The sequence below is a fragment of the Alligator mississippiensis genome, chromosome 13 (genome assembly GCF_030867095.1).
Source record: "Alligator mississippiensis isolate rAllMis1 chromosome 13, rAllMis1, whole genome shotgun sequence".
NCBI lineage: Eukaryota > Metazoa > Chordata > Crocodylia > Alligatoridae > Alligator > Alligator mississippiensis.
In genome coordinates this window covers 39,795,955-39,813,583 of record NC_081836.1, presented here as the reverse complement: position 1 = coordinate 39,813,583, position 17,629 = coordinate 39,795,955, and the positions used below count along the sequence as shown (strand labels likewise).

Here is a 17,629-nt window from a genome sequence, read left to right as displayed (position 1 = left end):
CTGGTACTTTTATGTATTAAAGCAACCAGCAATTAGGGTGTGAGCTAATGTAGCCATAAACATACTGCAAAGAGTATGACTGTGTGAATTCCTTAGTTTGTTAAAATTGCAGTTAAGATTTTATGGCATAGCATATCACTAACCCAATTAATATAAACTGTAGTAATTTGCATCAGTGTTGAAGATTTCACCATTGCATGACTTGCTAGGCTAAAGAAGCGTTCTTAATAAAACATGTTTGTGTTAAGCTGTATAACTGTCCTTTCTTTTTTTTTCATAGCCGAGCAAAAGATGTGACAATGCCAGCGAAGATTCCAGTTAATTTCTTCTCCTCAAGATCTCCAGTCATTGATCTTTTTCGGGGACAGTTGGATTATGCAGATCATCTCCGTCAGGATTCTGAAGTTGTGTTGTATTTTTTCTATGCCCCATGGTGTGGGCAGTCTATCGCAGCAAGGGAAGAAATTGAACACGTGGCTAGCAGGCTGTCAGACCAGGTAATTCTAATGAAGACACTGCTTTTAAAAAATGGCTTAATTGAGCTTTTGTTCCTCTCCAAATGGTGAGTGGAATTCTTTTTTCCTTTGCAGTTCCATGCAAAGTTGAATGATTATTGGGACTTGAATGATCGCATTCAAGGGCAGAATTTAATTTATCTTTTTAAAATTTACATATAGAAAAGTCATGGTTCCCCTTCTCTTTTGTGTGGTTGTCTCAATTCTGAGAGGGGAACTAGGTGAAAAATTAATAAAATTTTTTCAGAATGCCTTGAAATAGGTTTTTTTGCCCTTGTGAAGCAGCAGAGAACTGACTTTCCTAATGCTTTCAGACAGCAGGACTCCTGGGAACCCATTATCTTCAATTGGTGATCATATGAAGGCCTCTGTCTTGCATTAGCTTCTGCCAGCAATACAAGTTACTGTAGGCTTTTAATAAATTGGGATCTTTACTACTTAATGTGCTAGGTTTTTTTTTTGTGTGGTTTTTTTTTTTTTGTGTGTGTGGTTTTTTTGTGTTTTTTTTTTTTTTTTTTTTTTTTTTTTTTGGAAGGGTTTTAGTGTGTGCATGCATGTGTGCTCATATGATTGTTTCAGTCTTCTGTATCCAAATTTTTCCAACAGTAGTTCTTGGTCAAAATTAGTAATGTGGTTTTCTTAGTCTCTAGGGGAATCAGTGTTTCATTAAAGTTCAGAGAGTTTGCTCATATCTATATATGAGCTCATATATAGATATAAGCAAACTCAAAACAACAACAGCTTTGAGCAGACTTAGCCTAGGAAATATATGCTTTCAGAAGTAAACTTTTCATAAAATGAACAGTACCTGAAAAGAGTGATTGTAGTGGTAATTTTGCCACTTTAAATATAATGCACAGAATCAGAAAACAATGAAGACTAGTTAGCTTGACTAAAATCTAATTGGTGATTACATAGCTTATATATAACACCCATTAGCACGTACTATTTCCATCTTCCTATATACTTCCTTCCCAGTTAAGTGCTATTTTTCCTATTTTTCCTCTAATTAAATTACTTTCCCATCTGTTTACCAGCTATGACTTTGTTTTGTTGTTTAATATCTTTGTCTCCTTGTGCCATCCTTAGACTGGCCCAGAAATAGGAACGTTTTCTAAATTTAATTCATTTTATATATTGCCACTGTTTTCAGTTTCAGCACTTTTTGGTTTTGGGTTATTCTGCTGCCTTCTGTGAACGACAAGAAGTAGTTGAGATTTTTTTATGGTATTTCTTTCACCTTGTTGAAGATTTCTGTAGTTGCTTCTGTGAATCCTTGAGCGATAACCAGCTTACTTTGTTCATTGCTCTCTGCATCTTGGGAGAGATAATACCCACAGAACTGTGAGCGGAGTGTAGAGCAGAAGTATTTCAACAGAATCCTGAGCTTTTTGGAAGTGCACAGTCAGCAGTTTTGCTTTTTGGTGTGGTGGGGTATAAAGAAAAATCTTACAAGGCACAATATATTCAGAGAGCATATGTTTGTAAGAAGATGAGACTTATGATTTGTCTTTTAATACATTTTATTGCTGTTTTCATATTAATTGTGAATCAGCTGTGCCCACAGTTTACATCGTTTCAACATCACCTTAGCACTTGTTTACTTCAAAAAAAAGAAAAAAAGAAAAGAAACTATGACATTCTAAATAGGTTATTACATCTTACAAGTTTCAAATGGCTTATTTCATCTGCTTGTGGGGAGGTTTATGGATGCAATTCTGATTCGTTGTATACAATTTCTGTGTTTTACATGGATAGTAGTCTACTGCTTTTGCATTTTTTATATATCAGCACTGTATGCTAACTATTCTTTTTCTCCAGTCATTGGATTTGGCTCTTTTAAAAGATTCAGGCTTGTCATTCACACAAGAACACAGCATTTTCAGAAAAGAATAGAAAATTGTCATATCCATTTTGGATTTGGCAATAACTCTTTATTTTAACACCGTTTAATAATAATCATTATGTTTCTATAGTACTGTTAACCAACCAGGAAAGGTTTCTCATTTTTCTAGGCAGTATACAGAGTAGCAGATGAATGGGGCCTCACAGATCTTAGTCTAAACAGATAGGCGAATAGATGGGGGAAGAGATTTAACACATAAGAAAAGTAAACAATGTGTTGGCAGCAAATGACATGTTAATTCTGCAGGCTTTGTTTCTGTTTTTTGGATTTTTTTTGCTGGGTCTGGCTAGGTGGTCATAAATTAAGCTGAACAGGAAAAGTGAAGGGAGAGCCCAATATGGAAGAAAAGAAGCCAGTGGGGAAATGGCAGAAGAGGAGAAAAAGTCAAGATGATGCATCTTGTCCTCATTAGAGAACTCTTTCTGTTCTGCAGGTGCTTTTCGTGGCAGTTAACTGCTGGTGGAACCAGGGGAAATGCAGGAAACAAAAACACTTCTTTTATTTTCCTGTGATACATTTGTACCATCGGAGGTAAGTTATGCAAGTGCAATTAGTCTGGATTCTAAATTGCTTTGGTAGATGGCGATACTGTTTAAATAAAAATGTACTAGAAGTGTCATGCTTGCAGCTTGTTATGCATTGGTAAGAGAAGAGATTCATCCCTGGCCAGATAGCTAGCTCTAGGCTTCTGTACCACTTCAATTCTCTTTATAATCCTCATAGATGTAAGGGCATAAATGGGGCAGAGGTCTAATTCTGGCAGGCCCTCTTCAGAGATGTGTACTTCATTTTCTTAATTAGTTACTTAGACCTAATCTTGTCCATTTCTTTGTCTTTAAACAAAATTCTGGTTATTTTTTAATTAATGGGAGGTTTGACTCTAATGAGGATCAGAGAATTTGGACTTGCATGATTATTTGTGTTTTTAATATTTTCTGTTTTCTACAAAGGTGGGTTGTATTACATGGTCCCAATTCACATTGCATCATGTGCATCACATAGTCCCCTTGTTTATGCTAATCTTTAAGTATATACTTAAGGCAGCAGTGGGTGCCTGGGACACTAGCTCTGGGCAGCTACTCAGAAGGGGCACAAGAATGGCAGATGCTGTTGCTGCTGCCCCAGCTGCTTAGGGTGCAGACTCTGGTATGCTTCTGGCTTAAGAACCATTGAAGCTAATTGGATTTAAGCAGGTGCTTAAGTCTGTTTGTGCACTGGGACTATACCAGTGTGTGTAATGTGCAGAAGTTGATGATCTTTCTATATCTTTTTTTTTTAATTTGAAAACAGGATATTGAACACAACATCTACTCACTACATGGGAGGTAGATGCTGTGCAGTCTCCCATGTGTGTTTATGCCTGTGACTCTTAAAAAAAAAAATCACCATTTCTCCTAGTCCTGCATTTCTTCTGAGGGTGGCTGCCTAATCTTCTTAGATTGTGCAACACTGGAATGGGGTTGTAGGTTTGGGATGTGCACATATGTTTACTAATCTTTCCAATTAGCTAACATTTTCAACTAGTCTAGATATGGAAATTGCACTGATGATTTAAATAGATATAAAACCAATACAATGATTTCAATGAAAAATCTTGTAGGGAAGTACATCAGTTTAAAACTGTTTCTTTAGTCTGTAAATTTGTCAACACAAACAAGTTATAAAAAACACAATTTAAACTGATGGAGTGACCACATACAAAGTTGTGCCTAAATAATAGAAGGTGAGAATTGTAACTAATATAATTATTCCAGTTTGTCTGAATTCAGGCCAGCTCAAATTCTGTCTGAGCTCAGACATATGTTTCCCCAACATGATTCCTATTCATGTAGTATTTCTTCTTTCTTTTAAGCTTTCTTTTAATCTAAAATGTTTGTATTTATAAACAAACAGAAAATCCACATCAGTTTGCAAGTTGTTATTGGATGATATATTTGAATTATTTAGGCCATGTAGAGGAGAAATGCTTCACCCAACTCATGAGACATTAAACCTCTAATATTGTGTACTGTGCATGCAAAGTCATATTTTCCATCTTTCTTTTTTTTTTTTCTGACATCATGATGTTCCTGGCTGTTGATACAATGCTTGTTGCTAACAATCTAGAGATTTGTAGTAATACCAGAGTATCAAATGACATGATCCAGTGGTGTGGCTCTAGAGTATTGATTCAGTCTGTTTGAATAGATTGTATTTTTAAGTGCAGATTTAACTTTTCTCATTGTATTATGTTTATGTATTAGAGAAAATTGTTTTAAAAAATGAATCAAGGTTCTGACAAATTTCTACAATGGAATGAAAAAAAAGAGTAAAGATTACACTACATACTTTTAACTGGTATCTCTCTACTGCATCTAATGCTTTTTTTTCTTTTGAGAAACTTAATATCATATGGCAAAATAAAATAAGTTGTTGTCAACTGACAGTTAACAAAGGTCACTTGTAAAAGCCTCCTTAATACCTTCTTCTTGCTAGGGTGATAGACAAGTGCAAATGCTGCTACTCTAAAAGTTACTTTCTTCAGGGATATTTTTTCAGGTCTGTATTATTCCAGTTATGTGCATCAATTTGATATGTATGGACCAAACAGAAAAGCCTATCTATCTGTATGCTAACTAGAACATAGGGTAATTTTGCCCTTCTTCATCCACTTTTTTCAATAGGACTCAGAGGCTGTCTTAATTTTCCATTTACCACATTGCAACCCATACAACAGTAGCACTGCATTAGATTTGTTGCTTCAGTTGAGAAATTCTGAATTGAACTTTTTTCTGATCTGACAACACTGCTTTTGTCAGTTGTAGAAGATACTGTTCATCAACACAAGGAGTGCCCTCCATTCTGGGGACTGAGTATGCTGGCTGTGTAACAGTCCCAGCCTTGCTGTCCCCAGGAGGGACTCCTTCATTTGTTAATTTAAGTCTTAATGTATTATTATTTTTTTTGGTACTAGTTTTGGACCAATTGAATACAAAGGCCCTATGAGTGCTGTTTATATTGAAAAGTTTGTTCGCCGGGTGATGACACCACTTCTCTACATCTCGTCTCGATCAAAATTACTAGATTTCCTCTCAAATTATGAGGTACTTGTCTCTATTCTCTAGCTTTACAGTTTATAGTTCTGAAAGAATCTGATTTGTTTTAGGATTAAATATGAACAGCTCCAAAGCGAAGGCTTTTATCAGAGTCTCGGAAACCTTCAGTGCCTCTTAAGTGTTGCAATTGTAACACGCAGAAAATAATAGACCAGTAATAGCACTTCCTAATGCACTGCCTATATTTTCTGCATTGTATGAATGTTATCCTAGTGTATTGTCATTGATTCTTATTGCACTAGTGTCTAGGGACCACAACAGTTTGGGACCCCAGTATATGGGTGGCTGTTATTTAAACTTAGTAAGAGCAAAGGCTTTCCATCTAAACTGGGAAGGCAGACCGCCGGTATATAATTGATTGAATGTTTAAATAGTCAGTTGAAAACTGCACATTTCTAACAAATAAGCAAAATGGGCAGGTAAGAAACAATATTAAATAAATTGAATAAATAATCTCTAGAGAAAATCTTTTTCACTAGCTTTATACTTTTAATCCACTTTAGGGAGTGCTTCATTATGTTCCACTAACTTTTAGGTTTTTGCTTTGGAAGGAGGAGCTAAAGTTGGTAGCAGTACTAACAAATAAATAACTCCCAATTATTGGAACAACACTACCATGTCTGTAACACGATGAAAAAATGGCATAGTACTGTTAAATACAAAATGCTCAAGCTGAGCAAAGTGTATTTGTTCTCTGCATTGTGGTAGTGCCAAAGTTTACTAGCTGCTTTCCAATTGTGAATAAACCATGCTATCTGCTTTGAACAGCAGGCAGACAGATCAAGGCTGGGTGAAAGGAATACCACGTACAAATGAAATCAGTGTGGTTGGCACATGTCTTAGTAACTGCGTGCTTGTTTGTTTCGGTTTATGGGGGAGTGGTTTGGCACAGAAGAGAGGGATGATGAGGAGGGGATGGATTTGAATGGGAGGAAGAATGGCTGGCAGATAAGTTGAAAGCAGACTGATGGGAAAGAAAAGGGAGCTGGTAGTTTGTCAGGTTGGTTAGCTCCGAAAAATGAGGTCCTGATGTGATGGGAGTTTACTTAAAGGGAAGAGAGCAAACAAACATTTTAAAAATATCTGAAAATTGACTAGTTCATAGATGAAGTGTCTAATGGGACTGGGAGGCTGGTAAGCTTCTTGATAAGGATAACGTTCTGCCTGTGAAGAGCTCTAGACTTCCTGTTTCTCATGTTGAAATTTTGTGTGTTAATGGAAGTGGAAGTCTTGGGCTCCCAAACTCATGGTACATGCAACCCTTTTATGTATTGCTTTGAGCAAGAATCAGTTTTGGACTGACTTCTTCTTGTCCCAAGAGTGCCATCTGCAAGAGGCATGTGGGATATGATTTACCTTAGCGATATTGTCTGTCTCCTTCACTGCTAGCCCACCTTCTGTGGTCTGGATCAGAGTAAAAAAGTTAGAACTACATTGTTCTGTTGCCCTGTGGTGAAATGCTTGCTGGTTGGTGGGAGGCTTGCACAGACCTCAGTGGTGGTACTTGTTTCTTATGTAGCAACTAAACACTTTAGTTGTCATTACGTACTAGATGTTCAGTAGCTTATCAGATTCGGTATGGTTCAGTGCTGAATGAACACCGGTAATTTTGCCCTTTGTTACATTCTTTTCTAAAGGCTCCTTACTCTATTTCATTTTGCGTTTTGTTTTTTTGTCTCTGTGTGCGTCTCTGTCCGGTTTTTGGACCAGTTGGTTTTTTTTCCTGTACGTTACTCATTCTTTCTGGTAAAGTGGTCAGCAAGGAAGTGGTTAAAGTTAATAATAACATTTCATAGGTCAAATGAGATTATTGAAGAATTAATACATAACCCCCTCCTAACCACGGCTTCAGGGCGTCTGTTGTTGCAGGCAGGCATTACTGCATTTTTAAAGTTTGACTTATAAGTTTTTATTTGAGACTATGAAAGTAAGAACTTTGTTTAACTGAAAACCTAAGCTCTGATTGTACCTCTGGTTAATAGTTCATGTTTTGGTGATATCCAGTTAGAATTCATCTCATCGCAATCAGGTTGTCTCTTACAGTTGAATTCTTTACTCCTCATTATGGAGGCCACACTTAAATGGTAGTACAGTGTTGACCTGTGCAATGAATACTGAAGTCCTGCAGTCATTAAAAGGACTTAACAGAACGTGACATGGGCATGTTGTACATATGTGGGTTAAAGGCTGTAGAAAATAATATGGGTTAACACTTTAAACAGGCAGATCCACAAAATGATAACCTTTATGCCCATTTTTATGAGACATTTACTGTTTACTTTGTACAGTTGAATAACATACTTTTTATGATTTGATAATCTAATATCGTTGGGTTTTTTTTGTCTAGTCAGACTGGTCCTCCAAACAGAACAGTATCTATTGAAAATGAAATAGTACTTCTTAGAAGTATGTATTTGTGAAAATATTTAATGTTGTTGGTTTCACTTAAATTTATGGAAGGCTGAAAGTTCAGAGTTTAGCCTAGCGCTCTTTTCTTATCTCATGCTGACCTGTCAGGGAAACTGTCTTAAGTGCATAGTTTGCTGTTGCATTATTTATTTCTATAAGTTCCATGAAGGCCACAATTTTAGAAGTCCTTTTAGGTAAAATTCTTATTTTTTAATGTAATTCCAACTTAGTGTGCATTAGGGTAGTTATTTGATTTAATTTATCTTATCTGATACTAAGAATAAGAAATCTTCCTGGTGTAAATGTTTGCATTTTGCACTCATATCTGGATATATGGAGACAGTTAAGCCTATGGTGTATTCTGGAAAGAACTCTTTTTCCGTTAGACATAGCAAAGATACCTTTGTAAGCAAAAAAAAAAAAAAAAAAAAAAAAAAAAAAAAAAAAAAAAAAGGCAAGCTATGTTCTGGAATAGTAGGGGCCAACTTTTTGGCCGGCATCCTCTAGCCCAGTGCCTCCCAACCTTTTCCCCAGCATGATCCCATTTAAACATTGTAAAATTTTTGTGACCCCAAAAATGATGCAGATAAGATCAACACCTCTCTTCTCTCCCTCCACAAGCAGTATGGCTGGAGTGGGGCCTGTGGGAGGATGCAGGTTGCCTGCTGTGGGCTCAGGGGGACCCACCACAGAAGGGTGTGGGGGAGGCTTAGTGCTGCTGCCAGGAGCGCCATGTCAGCAGCAGTGGTGTTGAGTTGTGCCCTTTGCTGCTGCTGGGCAGGCAGAGGGTGCCTTGCGGTGGTGGCCTGACTGGCGTGGGGCTCTCAGCAGTGGTACCCAGCTTTCCCACCTGCTGGGGAGGACAACGGGGAACGGAGCAATGAGCCCACAGCAGATAACCTGCATCCCTCCCTGCCCTCTGCACAAACCTGGGGGGACACGCATTCCCCCATACCTCCCTCCCCAAGGTTGCACACAGCAGTGGGGAGCCAGCCCCCCCACTACCTCCCAAACAAGCTGCCTGTGGCTCCATTTTGCTCTCCCAGCCGGTCCTTGCATTTCTGCCATGGCCTCAGACCCCATGCACTGACCTGACTGGGCAGTGTCCCCTGTCCCACGCCCTTCCTCACTGTGGAGTCCTCAATCTGCTCCTCCTTTTCTCCTTCCTCCCTACCCCCATAGACTTACCTGAAAGGAGCTGCTCTCCATGCTGCCTGGCTGCCATGTGTATGTGTGCACGTGCATACGCACATGGCATCCACTGCCTGATTGCCCTCCTCATGCTCCCCCTGGCCCCAAGCAGCCCCTTGTAGGCTGAAACGCTGCCACTCTGCAAGGGGAACTTGCCATTTCCTGCTTTTTGTGTGTGATTTTTTTTTTTTTCATTATAATGGGTGAACATTGTCAAGTGTCTTTGCAACCTCATTTTTTATCATTGCGACCCCAAATGGGGTTGTTACTCCAAGGTTGGGAATCACTGTCATAGCCCCTCACCATCCCCAAGTATCACCCAGATCCACTTCCATTTTCCATCCTGCTGCTTTGCTTTCTGCTTCCTGCCCTATGTTCCCTGCCCAATCAGCTTCTCTACTTTGTGGTCCTGCCCTATCTGCTACACTGCTTCCTGCTCCTTCCTCACACAAAGACTGTCTATGCCACTTGGAGCATGTGCGCTGCAGGTTGGCTACCCCTGTTCTGGTGAAGTCTAACACAGTTGTGTAGTTGTAGGAGATTATTTTCAATAAATATACAGCATGAGGTATGTTCCAGTGTGAGCGAGGGAAGTGAGCAGGTCATTAGTGTATATTATTAGCATGCCTAAGTGCAGCGGTTGTAGCTTTTTCATGCAAACCCATGGCATTATTAGCATTTAATAAACACTCTTCTGTTAAGATGATGCAATCCTTCACTGCTGAAGACATCAGTGACACTTGTGTGTTTCTAGCTAGGGGTATCCAGCATGCCACTCTTAAAAATACTTTTGAATTAATAACAATGAATCAATGTTTTAATCTGGCTAAAACACAGTGGCCTTAGTGTGACAAACAGGTTATTAGCCTGGGTTCAGCTTTACTCACATGCGGCAGTTTTGCTTGTGGTTCCAAAGTTAGCAGCTGCAGAGCTAGTTTTTTGTTGTTTTTTTTTTTAAGATGACCCAACAAAACCACTTCACAACAATATTATTTTCTGTGTTGTGTTGTATTAGGGGGGAAAGTTTGTGAAGAACCAGTCTGATTATTATTTAAGGGAGTTAGTTACCAGTTCATAGTTACTAGTCATATCTGTCCTTGCTTTTCCTATTTGTTTACACTGGCAAAAAGTAAATGTACAAAACATTTTTGCTAAGGCCAACCATGTCATAAGGAATGTTGAAAAATTTGAACAGTATTTTATTTAAATTTGGCATCTTAATTAATTTTGTTTCTGTTTTAGAATGGTTAATAGAATATCTCAATCGTGATCTGTGTGAAATTTAAGATGAAAATTATCAAGTAATTGAAAAATATTGTGTTGCATCAGTAGTTAAAAATAAGCTGAAAAGCTGCTTTTAATACCACAAGAGGGCATGCAAATGCTATGATAAAATATTTGGTTGAAACACTAGTATTTTATAGGCTTTTAAGTCCTGATTCTCTTCTCTCATATCACTTATAATATTTTCTTGAAGCCAGTGGAGTTGCACTAGTGTAAAAGCATTATGAAATCAGATTTGGAATGGTCCTATTTGAGAGAGGCAGCAAAAATCCTGAAATAGCTTTTGAACTCTTAGATGAGACAACAATATGTATGTTTTCAGGAGCAAGGTTTGCTGCTGCTAAGACAGCACCATCTTATCCTTAAAGCAACAAACAATGTTAATCCCTGTTTCCTGAGTTGGACAGGTATAACAGATACTTCAATTGAAACTGGAATGTCAGAATTTCTCAGTGCTCTAATCTGACTTTTAAAAAGCAACATCTTCCTGGGCATTTTGCAAGGAAGAGGGGCTGCTTCTGTAGTCAGGTGAGAAGAATTAACAAAAGACACCAAAATACAACATGCTCATGCGTGTCTAACTTTTAAGGGAGACCAATGTTCATCCAATATACAGGAGGATCTTGTATATATCCAATATACCTGGAAGGAGCCTTGGAGAATCCCTGTTTTTGTCTTTGCTTCAGACTGGGGAAATGCCTCTTGACCAGTATGCACAAAGTGAGCAATTTGTTCACAAGTTGCTTAGGAAGGTGGCTCAGCAGTGGTTTTGGCTCATAAAACTGGCCTCATCTCTACCACTTCAGTGCCCCTTATCACTGCTCTTGCTCTCCATCTCCTTTCCTGAGAAGCTGTGGACCAATTTTGGTCCTAGCTAGGATATGCCCTCCTTTCTCTTATTCCTGATCCTGAAATAGCTTGAGAGGAAACGAAATGCTGAGCTGGCTGTGCATGTCTTTAGGAAAGCAAAGAGACTTTTTCCATATTAAGTCAATTCACCCAGTACCAGTATACACAATTCCTTTCTTATCTTTAAGAGTCTTAGCTGAAATAAGACTTCTGGGGTCTGAAGGGCCCAAGAGGAACAGACTCTTTTTTTTCTGCTTAAATGTTTTTCTCCTTGTGATCTATCACTCTTCTGATTGGATGTCCTCAGGAGGCCTACTCAGGAAGTTGATTTCTGTCCTGCAAAAATTAGGCAAGGAACTGCTGCTCCAGAATAGCCAATAACTGTAGTCAGGGTATTCTTGTAGAACAGTGGTTTGCAACATGGTGCTCGCAGGCGCTGTGGGTAAAACTTCAAAAGAGTACAAAGTAAAGGGAAGCTGCATTTTGAAGTTGCAGATCTAATGCAACTTTAAGTAACGGATGAGATGATCAGATTGATCTAAATTCTAAACTTTAATATTCATATTGGCACCTGCTGCTTTTTCTTTTAAATTCAGATGTGCCCTCGGGTACATAAACTTTGGGAACCCCTGGTCTAGAATGTAGAAAACCTAGGTTTAAATCCCCGATCCAGTGAATATTTACTTGTTTATACAAAGTAGATTATCTGAAATATCTTGTAGATCTGAGAGGCAGAAGCATGTCTTGGTACAGCAGTGCCTGGCACTGTACTGGGGCAGTATAGACATACCCAATATCAGTGATTCTCAACTGGAGTAACAGTACCCTGTAATGCCTTGAAATCCTTTTGGGGTACTAGGTTGCCCCCACTATCAGGGACCCCGAATTCTGTGGCAGGCCATACCCCTCCTCCATGATGCTCCCACAGAACTGCCGGTGGGCCAGGTGAAACTATGCTTTGGGCCAGATTGGGCTCATGGGCTGTGTTTGACACCCCTGCTATAATTAAACAGCTAGAGAGTTCTTTTTTTTTTTTTTTTGTACTGAGGCAACTCTTTCCTCACTTGCATCTCTTGTGCTAAATAAGATGCCTTAACTATAGCAGATGTTAGACTTAAGCTAGGGGATATGACTAATAAAACTTCTGAGGAGCTGTGTCACTTTGTGCTTGACCTCTGACATGAGTTGGCTGACCTAGCACCTTAGCCTAGTTTTCTTGCATAGTACCACAAAAAGAAGTACATGCTTTTAACACTTGTTTTTCTCATTATATAAATATAGTCCAGTGGTGCTCAAGCTTTCAGCCTTTGGACCTGATGAATGGGGTGGGGCTCAAGCCCTGAGTGGCAGAATTGGGCTCTGGCGGCCCAGTGCTTCCTCTGCCTGGCTCTGTGCGCTGGGAATCAGACACTTGATCAAACACACAGAGTCTGGGGCTCCATGGACCTGAAGATTTGGCAGCAGGGGAGCAGTGGTACTGGGAGGAGCAGGAGCCATGTGGACCAAATGATGTGGTGCCATGAGCTGGATCTGTCCTATGGGATGGGGTTTCAGCACTTTTATTTTAGCCTAAAGAGAGAGAAATTTCTAGGTTCTAAACTAAAGGGAATTCATCAGGTTATTAGGTAGGAATAGATCTTTTATCACTGAGTCATTCTTTGTATTGGTCTTCCTTTGTTTTGACAAAATTGTTCTTCTGTGTTTCTAAAAATCTCTGAAAACCTACGTATAGATTGAGGGACAATACTTCAGAATCAGATGGCCTTCAAGTTTATAAGAAAACAAGGAGGCTTGAATAGGATGGATAGCCAAGAGCAAAGGATCAGTATTTTAAAAACTATTTATAGAAATGTCTATAAGCCTTATAAGCCTCAGCCTTTTGCTTCTTGAAACATTTTATTATGATAACTAAATACAGAGTCCTGAATATTCTCATTCTTCTTCCATCCAGTAGTTTTCAAACCATAAGCATGTTTCAGTTTTTTGGTATTCAAAACTAAACTTAGGAAATAGTGTGCTATACGACTATAATTATCCTGTGATACGTATGTAATGGTTTAATCTTCCTGTTTCTGTAAGAGACGCATCACGTACTTAAACATTTTCATTGCTTTCTTCATTTATTGTTAGACTAAGGTAATACTGTCTAGAAAAAAAAAATACAAAGATTAACCAATCATTCAGCTGCTCGGGAAAGGAGAAGGTAACAGTTTAGTTACTGTATATTGCATCATGCTTTGTCTAAATTCAGACTCATTTCTCATCTTCCTTCCTTCCTTCCATATTTTCTTAGTTAAATTATTTTACTAACTAGTCTTAACCCATTTCTTATTTTGAATGTTCTCATATCTAAATGCTATAGCTGAGGAGCTGTGTCACTTTGTGCTTGACATCATAGAAAAACAGAACAGGTCAGCCTGATATATTCATAGAATCATAGAAAGTTAGGGTTGGAAGGGACCTCAGGAGGTCATTTAGTCCAACCCCCTGCCCAAAGCAGGATCTTCCCCAACTAGATCATCCCAACCAACACTTTGTCTAGCTGGGCCTTGAAAACCTCCAAGGATGGAGCTTCTACCACCTCTCTAGGTAACCTGTTCCAGTGTTTTACTATCCTCCTAGGGAGAAAAATTCTTCCTAATACCTAACCTAAACCTCCCTTGCTGCAACTTGAGACCATTGTTCGTTGTTCTGTCATCTGCCATCACTGAAAGCAGTTTAGCTCCAGCCTCTTTCAGTCCCCACCCCCTTCAGGTAGTTGAATGAATCCTGCTACTGAATGAATCCCACTTCATTCTTCTCTAGACTAAATGAGCCCAGTTCCCTCAGCCTTTCCTCATAAGTCATAGCCCCCAGCCCCACACCATTTTTGTTACCCTCCATTGGACTCTCTCCAATTTGTCCACATCCTTTCTGTATTGGGTGGCCCAAAACAGAACACAGTACTCCAGGTGTGGCCTCACCAGTGCTGAATAGAGGGGAATAATCACTTTCCTTGACCTACTGCCAACACTCCTACCAGTGCAGCCCAGAATGCCATTAGCCTTCTTTGTAACAAGGGCACACTGCTGGCTCATATTCAGTTTATTGTCCACTGTAACTCCAGATCTTTTTTCTGCAGAGCTGCTACTCAGTCAGTCAGCCCCCAGCCTGTACTGATGCATGGGATTGTTCTGTCCTAAGTGCAGGACTTTTCACTTGTCCTTGTTGAACCTTATGAGATTTTTGGTGCAATCCTCCAAATTGTCTAAGTCACTAAGGCTAGAATCCTAGCCTTACTCTCCGGTGTATCTACTACTCCCCTCAACTTGGAGTCATTTGCAGACTTGCTGAAGGTGCACTCTGTGCCATCTTCTAGGTCGTTGATGAAGACATTGAACAAAACCAGCTCCAGCACTGACCCTTGGGGCACTCCACTTGATACTAGCTGCCAGCTAGACATTGAGCCATTAATTGCTACCCTCTGAGCCTGACGCTCCAGCCAGTTTTCTATCCACCTTACAGTCCATTCATCTAGCCCATACTTCCTTAGTTTCCCTGCAAGAAAGCTGTGGGAGACCATATCAAAAACCTTGCTAAAATCAAGGTATGCCACATCCACTGGTCACCCCACATCCACAGAGCCAGTCACCTTGTCATAGAAGGTAATCAGGTTGTCCTTGGTGAATCCATGTTGAGTATTCCCGATTACCTTTTTCTCCTCCAAGTATTTAGAAATGGATTCCTTGAGGATCTTCATGATTTTTCTAAGGACTGAGGTGAGGCTGACTGATCTATAGTTCCTTGAATCCTCCTTTTTCCCTTTCTTAAATATAAGCACTATGTTTGCCCTTTTCTAATCATCCAGGACCTCTCCTGATCACCATGAGTTTTCAAAGATGATGGCCAATGGCTCTGCAGTCACATCGGCCAACTCCCGGAGCACCCTTGGGTGCATCCCATCCAACCTCATGGACTTGTACATGTGCAGCTTTTCTAAGTAGTCCCTAACCTGTTCTTTCATCTCTCTCTCTCTGACCTTGCCTGTGAGGCAAAAAAGGTTTTGAGTACTTCAGCCTTTTCTGCCTCCTCTGTCACAAGGATGCCCCCATTCAGTAAGAGACTCGCACTTTCCTTGATCCTCGTCTTGCTACTGACATACTTGTAGAAACCCTTTTTATTGCCCTTCACATCCCTTGCTAGCTGCAACTCCAGTTGTGCTGTGGCTTTCCTGACTTCATCCCTGCATACCTGAGCATGCTCTTATACTCTTCCCTAGTTATTTGTCCAAGTTTCCGCTTCTTATAAGCTTCCTTTTTGTGATTTAGTTTACTGAAGAGTTCTCTGCTGAGCCAGGCTTGTCTTCTGCCATGCTTGCTTGTCTTATTGTGCCTTGGGATGGTTTGTTCCTGTATTCTCAGTAAGGCTTCTTTGAAGTATAGCCAGCTCTCCTGGACTCCTCTCCCCCTCAGTGTGGCTTCCCAGGGGATCCTGCCCACGAGCTCCCTAAGTGAGTCAAAGTCTGCTTTTCTGAAGTCCAAGGTCCTTACTCTGCTGCTCTCCTTCCTTTCCTCAGGATCCTGAACTCGGTTATCTCATGATCACTGCTGCTCAGGTTGCCACCCATTACTACATTCCCCACCAGTTCTTCCCTGTTTGTGAGCAGCAGGTCAAAAAGAGCATGGCCTCTAGTAACTCTCCAGTACTTGCACCAGGAAGTTGTGCCCAACGCTCTCCAAAAACTTCCTAGATTGCCTGTGTACTGCTGAATTGCCCTCCCAGCAAATGTCAGGGTGATTTGAAGTCCCCCATGAGAACCCAGGCCTGTGATTGGGAAACTTCTGCTAGCTGTTTGAAGAAAGACCACCAGACCAGGAGGAAGTGGTGGATGAGGCTGTCTCAGGCCCCCACCATGACATCACCTTTGTTGCTCTCCCCTCTGATTCTGACCCAGAGACTGTCAACAGGCCTATCTCCAGCTTCATATAGGAACTTTGAGCATTCATATGACTCTTGTACATAAAGCACAACTCCTCTTCCTCTTCTCCCTTGCCAGTCCTTCCTGAACAGTTTGTACCCATCCATGGCAGTGCTTCAGTCGTGCTAGCTATCCCACCAAGTCTATTATTCCAATCATGTCATAGTTCTGTGATCGTGCAAGGACTTTCAGTTCTTCCTGCGTGTTTCTCAGGCTCTGTGCATTTGTGTACAAGCACCTGAGATAACTAGTTGATTGCCCTGATTTCTCAGGATGTATGACAGCACCTCCCTTGTTGCCCCCTCCTGCTTGCTCTTCTTCCAGGTCTCCCACTTCCCCACTTATCTCAGGGCTTTGATCTCCATCCCCTGGCAAACCTTAGTTTAAAGCCCTCCTCACTAGGTTAGTAAGCCTGTCTGCAAAGATGCTTTTCCTCCTTTATCAGGTGGATCCCAGCTCTTCCCAGTGATCCTTGGAAGAACACCCCATGGTTGAAGAAGCCAAATTCTAAGTGTTTTCTGTACATTTTAAAGCAGTCCATGCACTGAGGAACTTTCAGTCTCATTTCAGTGGTTCTAGTCGTAGAGAAATAGGGCTGGAAGGACCAGAGGTCATCTAATCCAACCCCCAGTCTGAGGCAGGATCATTCCTATCCAAACCATCCCATACAACCATAATCAAACTCTGTGTAAAACTACTCTCAACTCCAGCGGGAGAATTGGCATACCATAGGTGAAGTCCCCAACCTTGGGTGTAGCCAACACCCAGTGCCTCTGGGGAGGCTTGAAAACACACTGACACATGTAGCAGAAAAAAACGGGGAGTGGAGCAAGAACAACCAGAAAAGCCCAGAAGTGTGAGAAGTACCCCTGGTAGAACATGCATAGCTACACCTAGATCAGTGGTTCCCAATCTGTGGTATGGGTACCACCAGTTGTACACAGACAACCTGTAAGTGGTATGTGTTAACAGATTTATTATAAGTACTTTATATGACAAAAATTTGCTGGTGGTACTTACGGTTGTATCATTTTAAATTGGTGGTGTGCAATGTGTCAGTTTGAGAACTGCTGACCTAGATCATCCCCAACCAGTGGCTGTCCAGCCGCTTCTTAAACACTTCCAGTGATAAACTTCCCTAGGCAGTCTATTCTATTGCCTCGCTATTCTCATAGTGAAGAAGTTTTTCTGGATATCCAATCTAAATTTACTTTCTGCAGCTTCAAGCCATTGGTCCACCTCCTCTCTGTAGCAAGAGAGAAAAGGTGCCTTTTCTCTTCTTTATGGCAGCCCTCCAGGTATTTGAAAACTGCTATCATGTTCCCTCCGAAGTGCTTTCTCCTTATGCTGAACACTCCTTGCTCCTTCAGCCTCTCCTCATATAACTTGCCTACCAAGTCCTTGATCATTTTTGTTGCCTTCT

The 17,629-nt window shown here is 40.4% G+C and overlaps 1 protein-coding gene across 2 annotated transcripts in view; it reads left to right on the top strand.

Moving 5' to 3' along the window:
- Window positions 1–17,629, top strand: part of TXNDC11 (thioredoxin domain containing 11) — a 104,341-nt gene that overhangs the window by 12,275 nt on the left and 74,437 nt on the right. The window contains exons 2-4 of one of the 2 annotated variants that reach the window (XM_019494715.2): window positions 281–497; window positions 2,855–2,952; window positions 5,375–5,504. In XM_019494715.2, the coding sequence (XP_019350260.2) occupies window positions 281–497; window positions 2,855–2,952; window positions 5,375–5,504 (445 nt within the window). Of the gene's footprint in view, window positions 1–280; window positions 498–2,854; window positions 2,953–5,374; window positions 5,505–17,629 lie in introns of those variants that run through there. The other variant, XM_014610762.3, reaches the window with a different exon arrangement.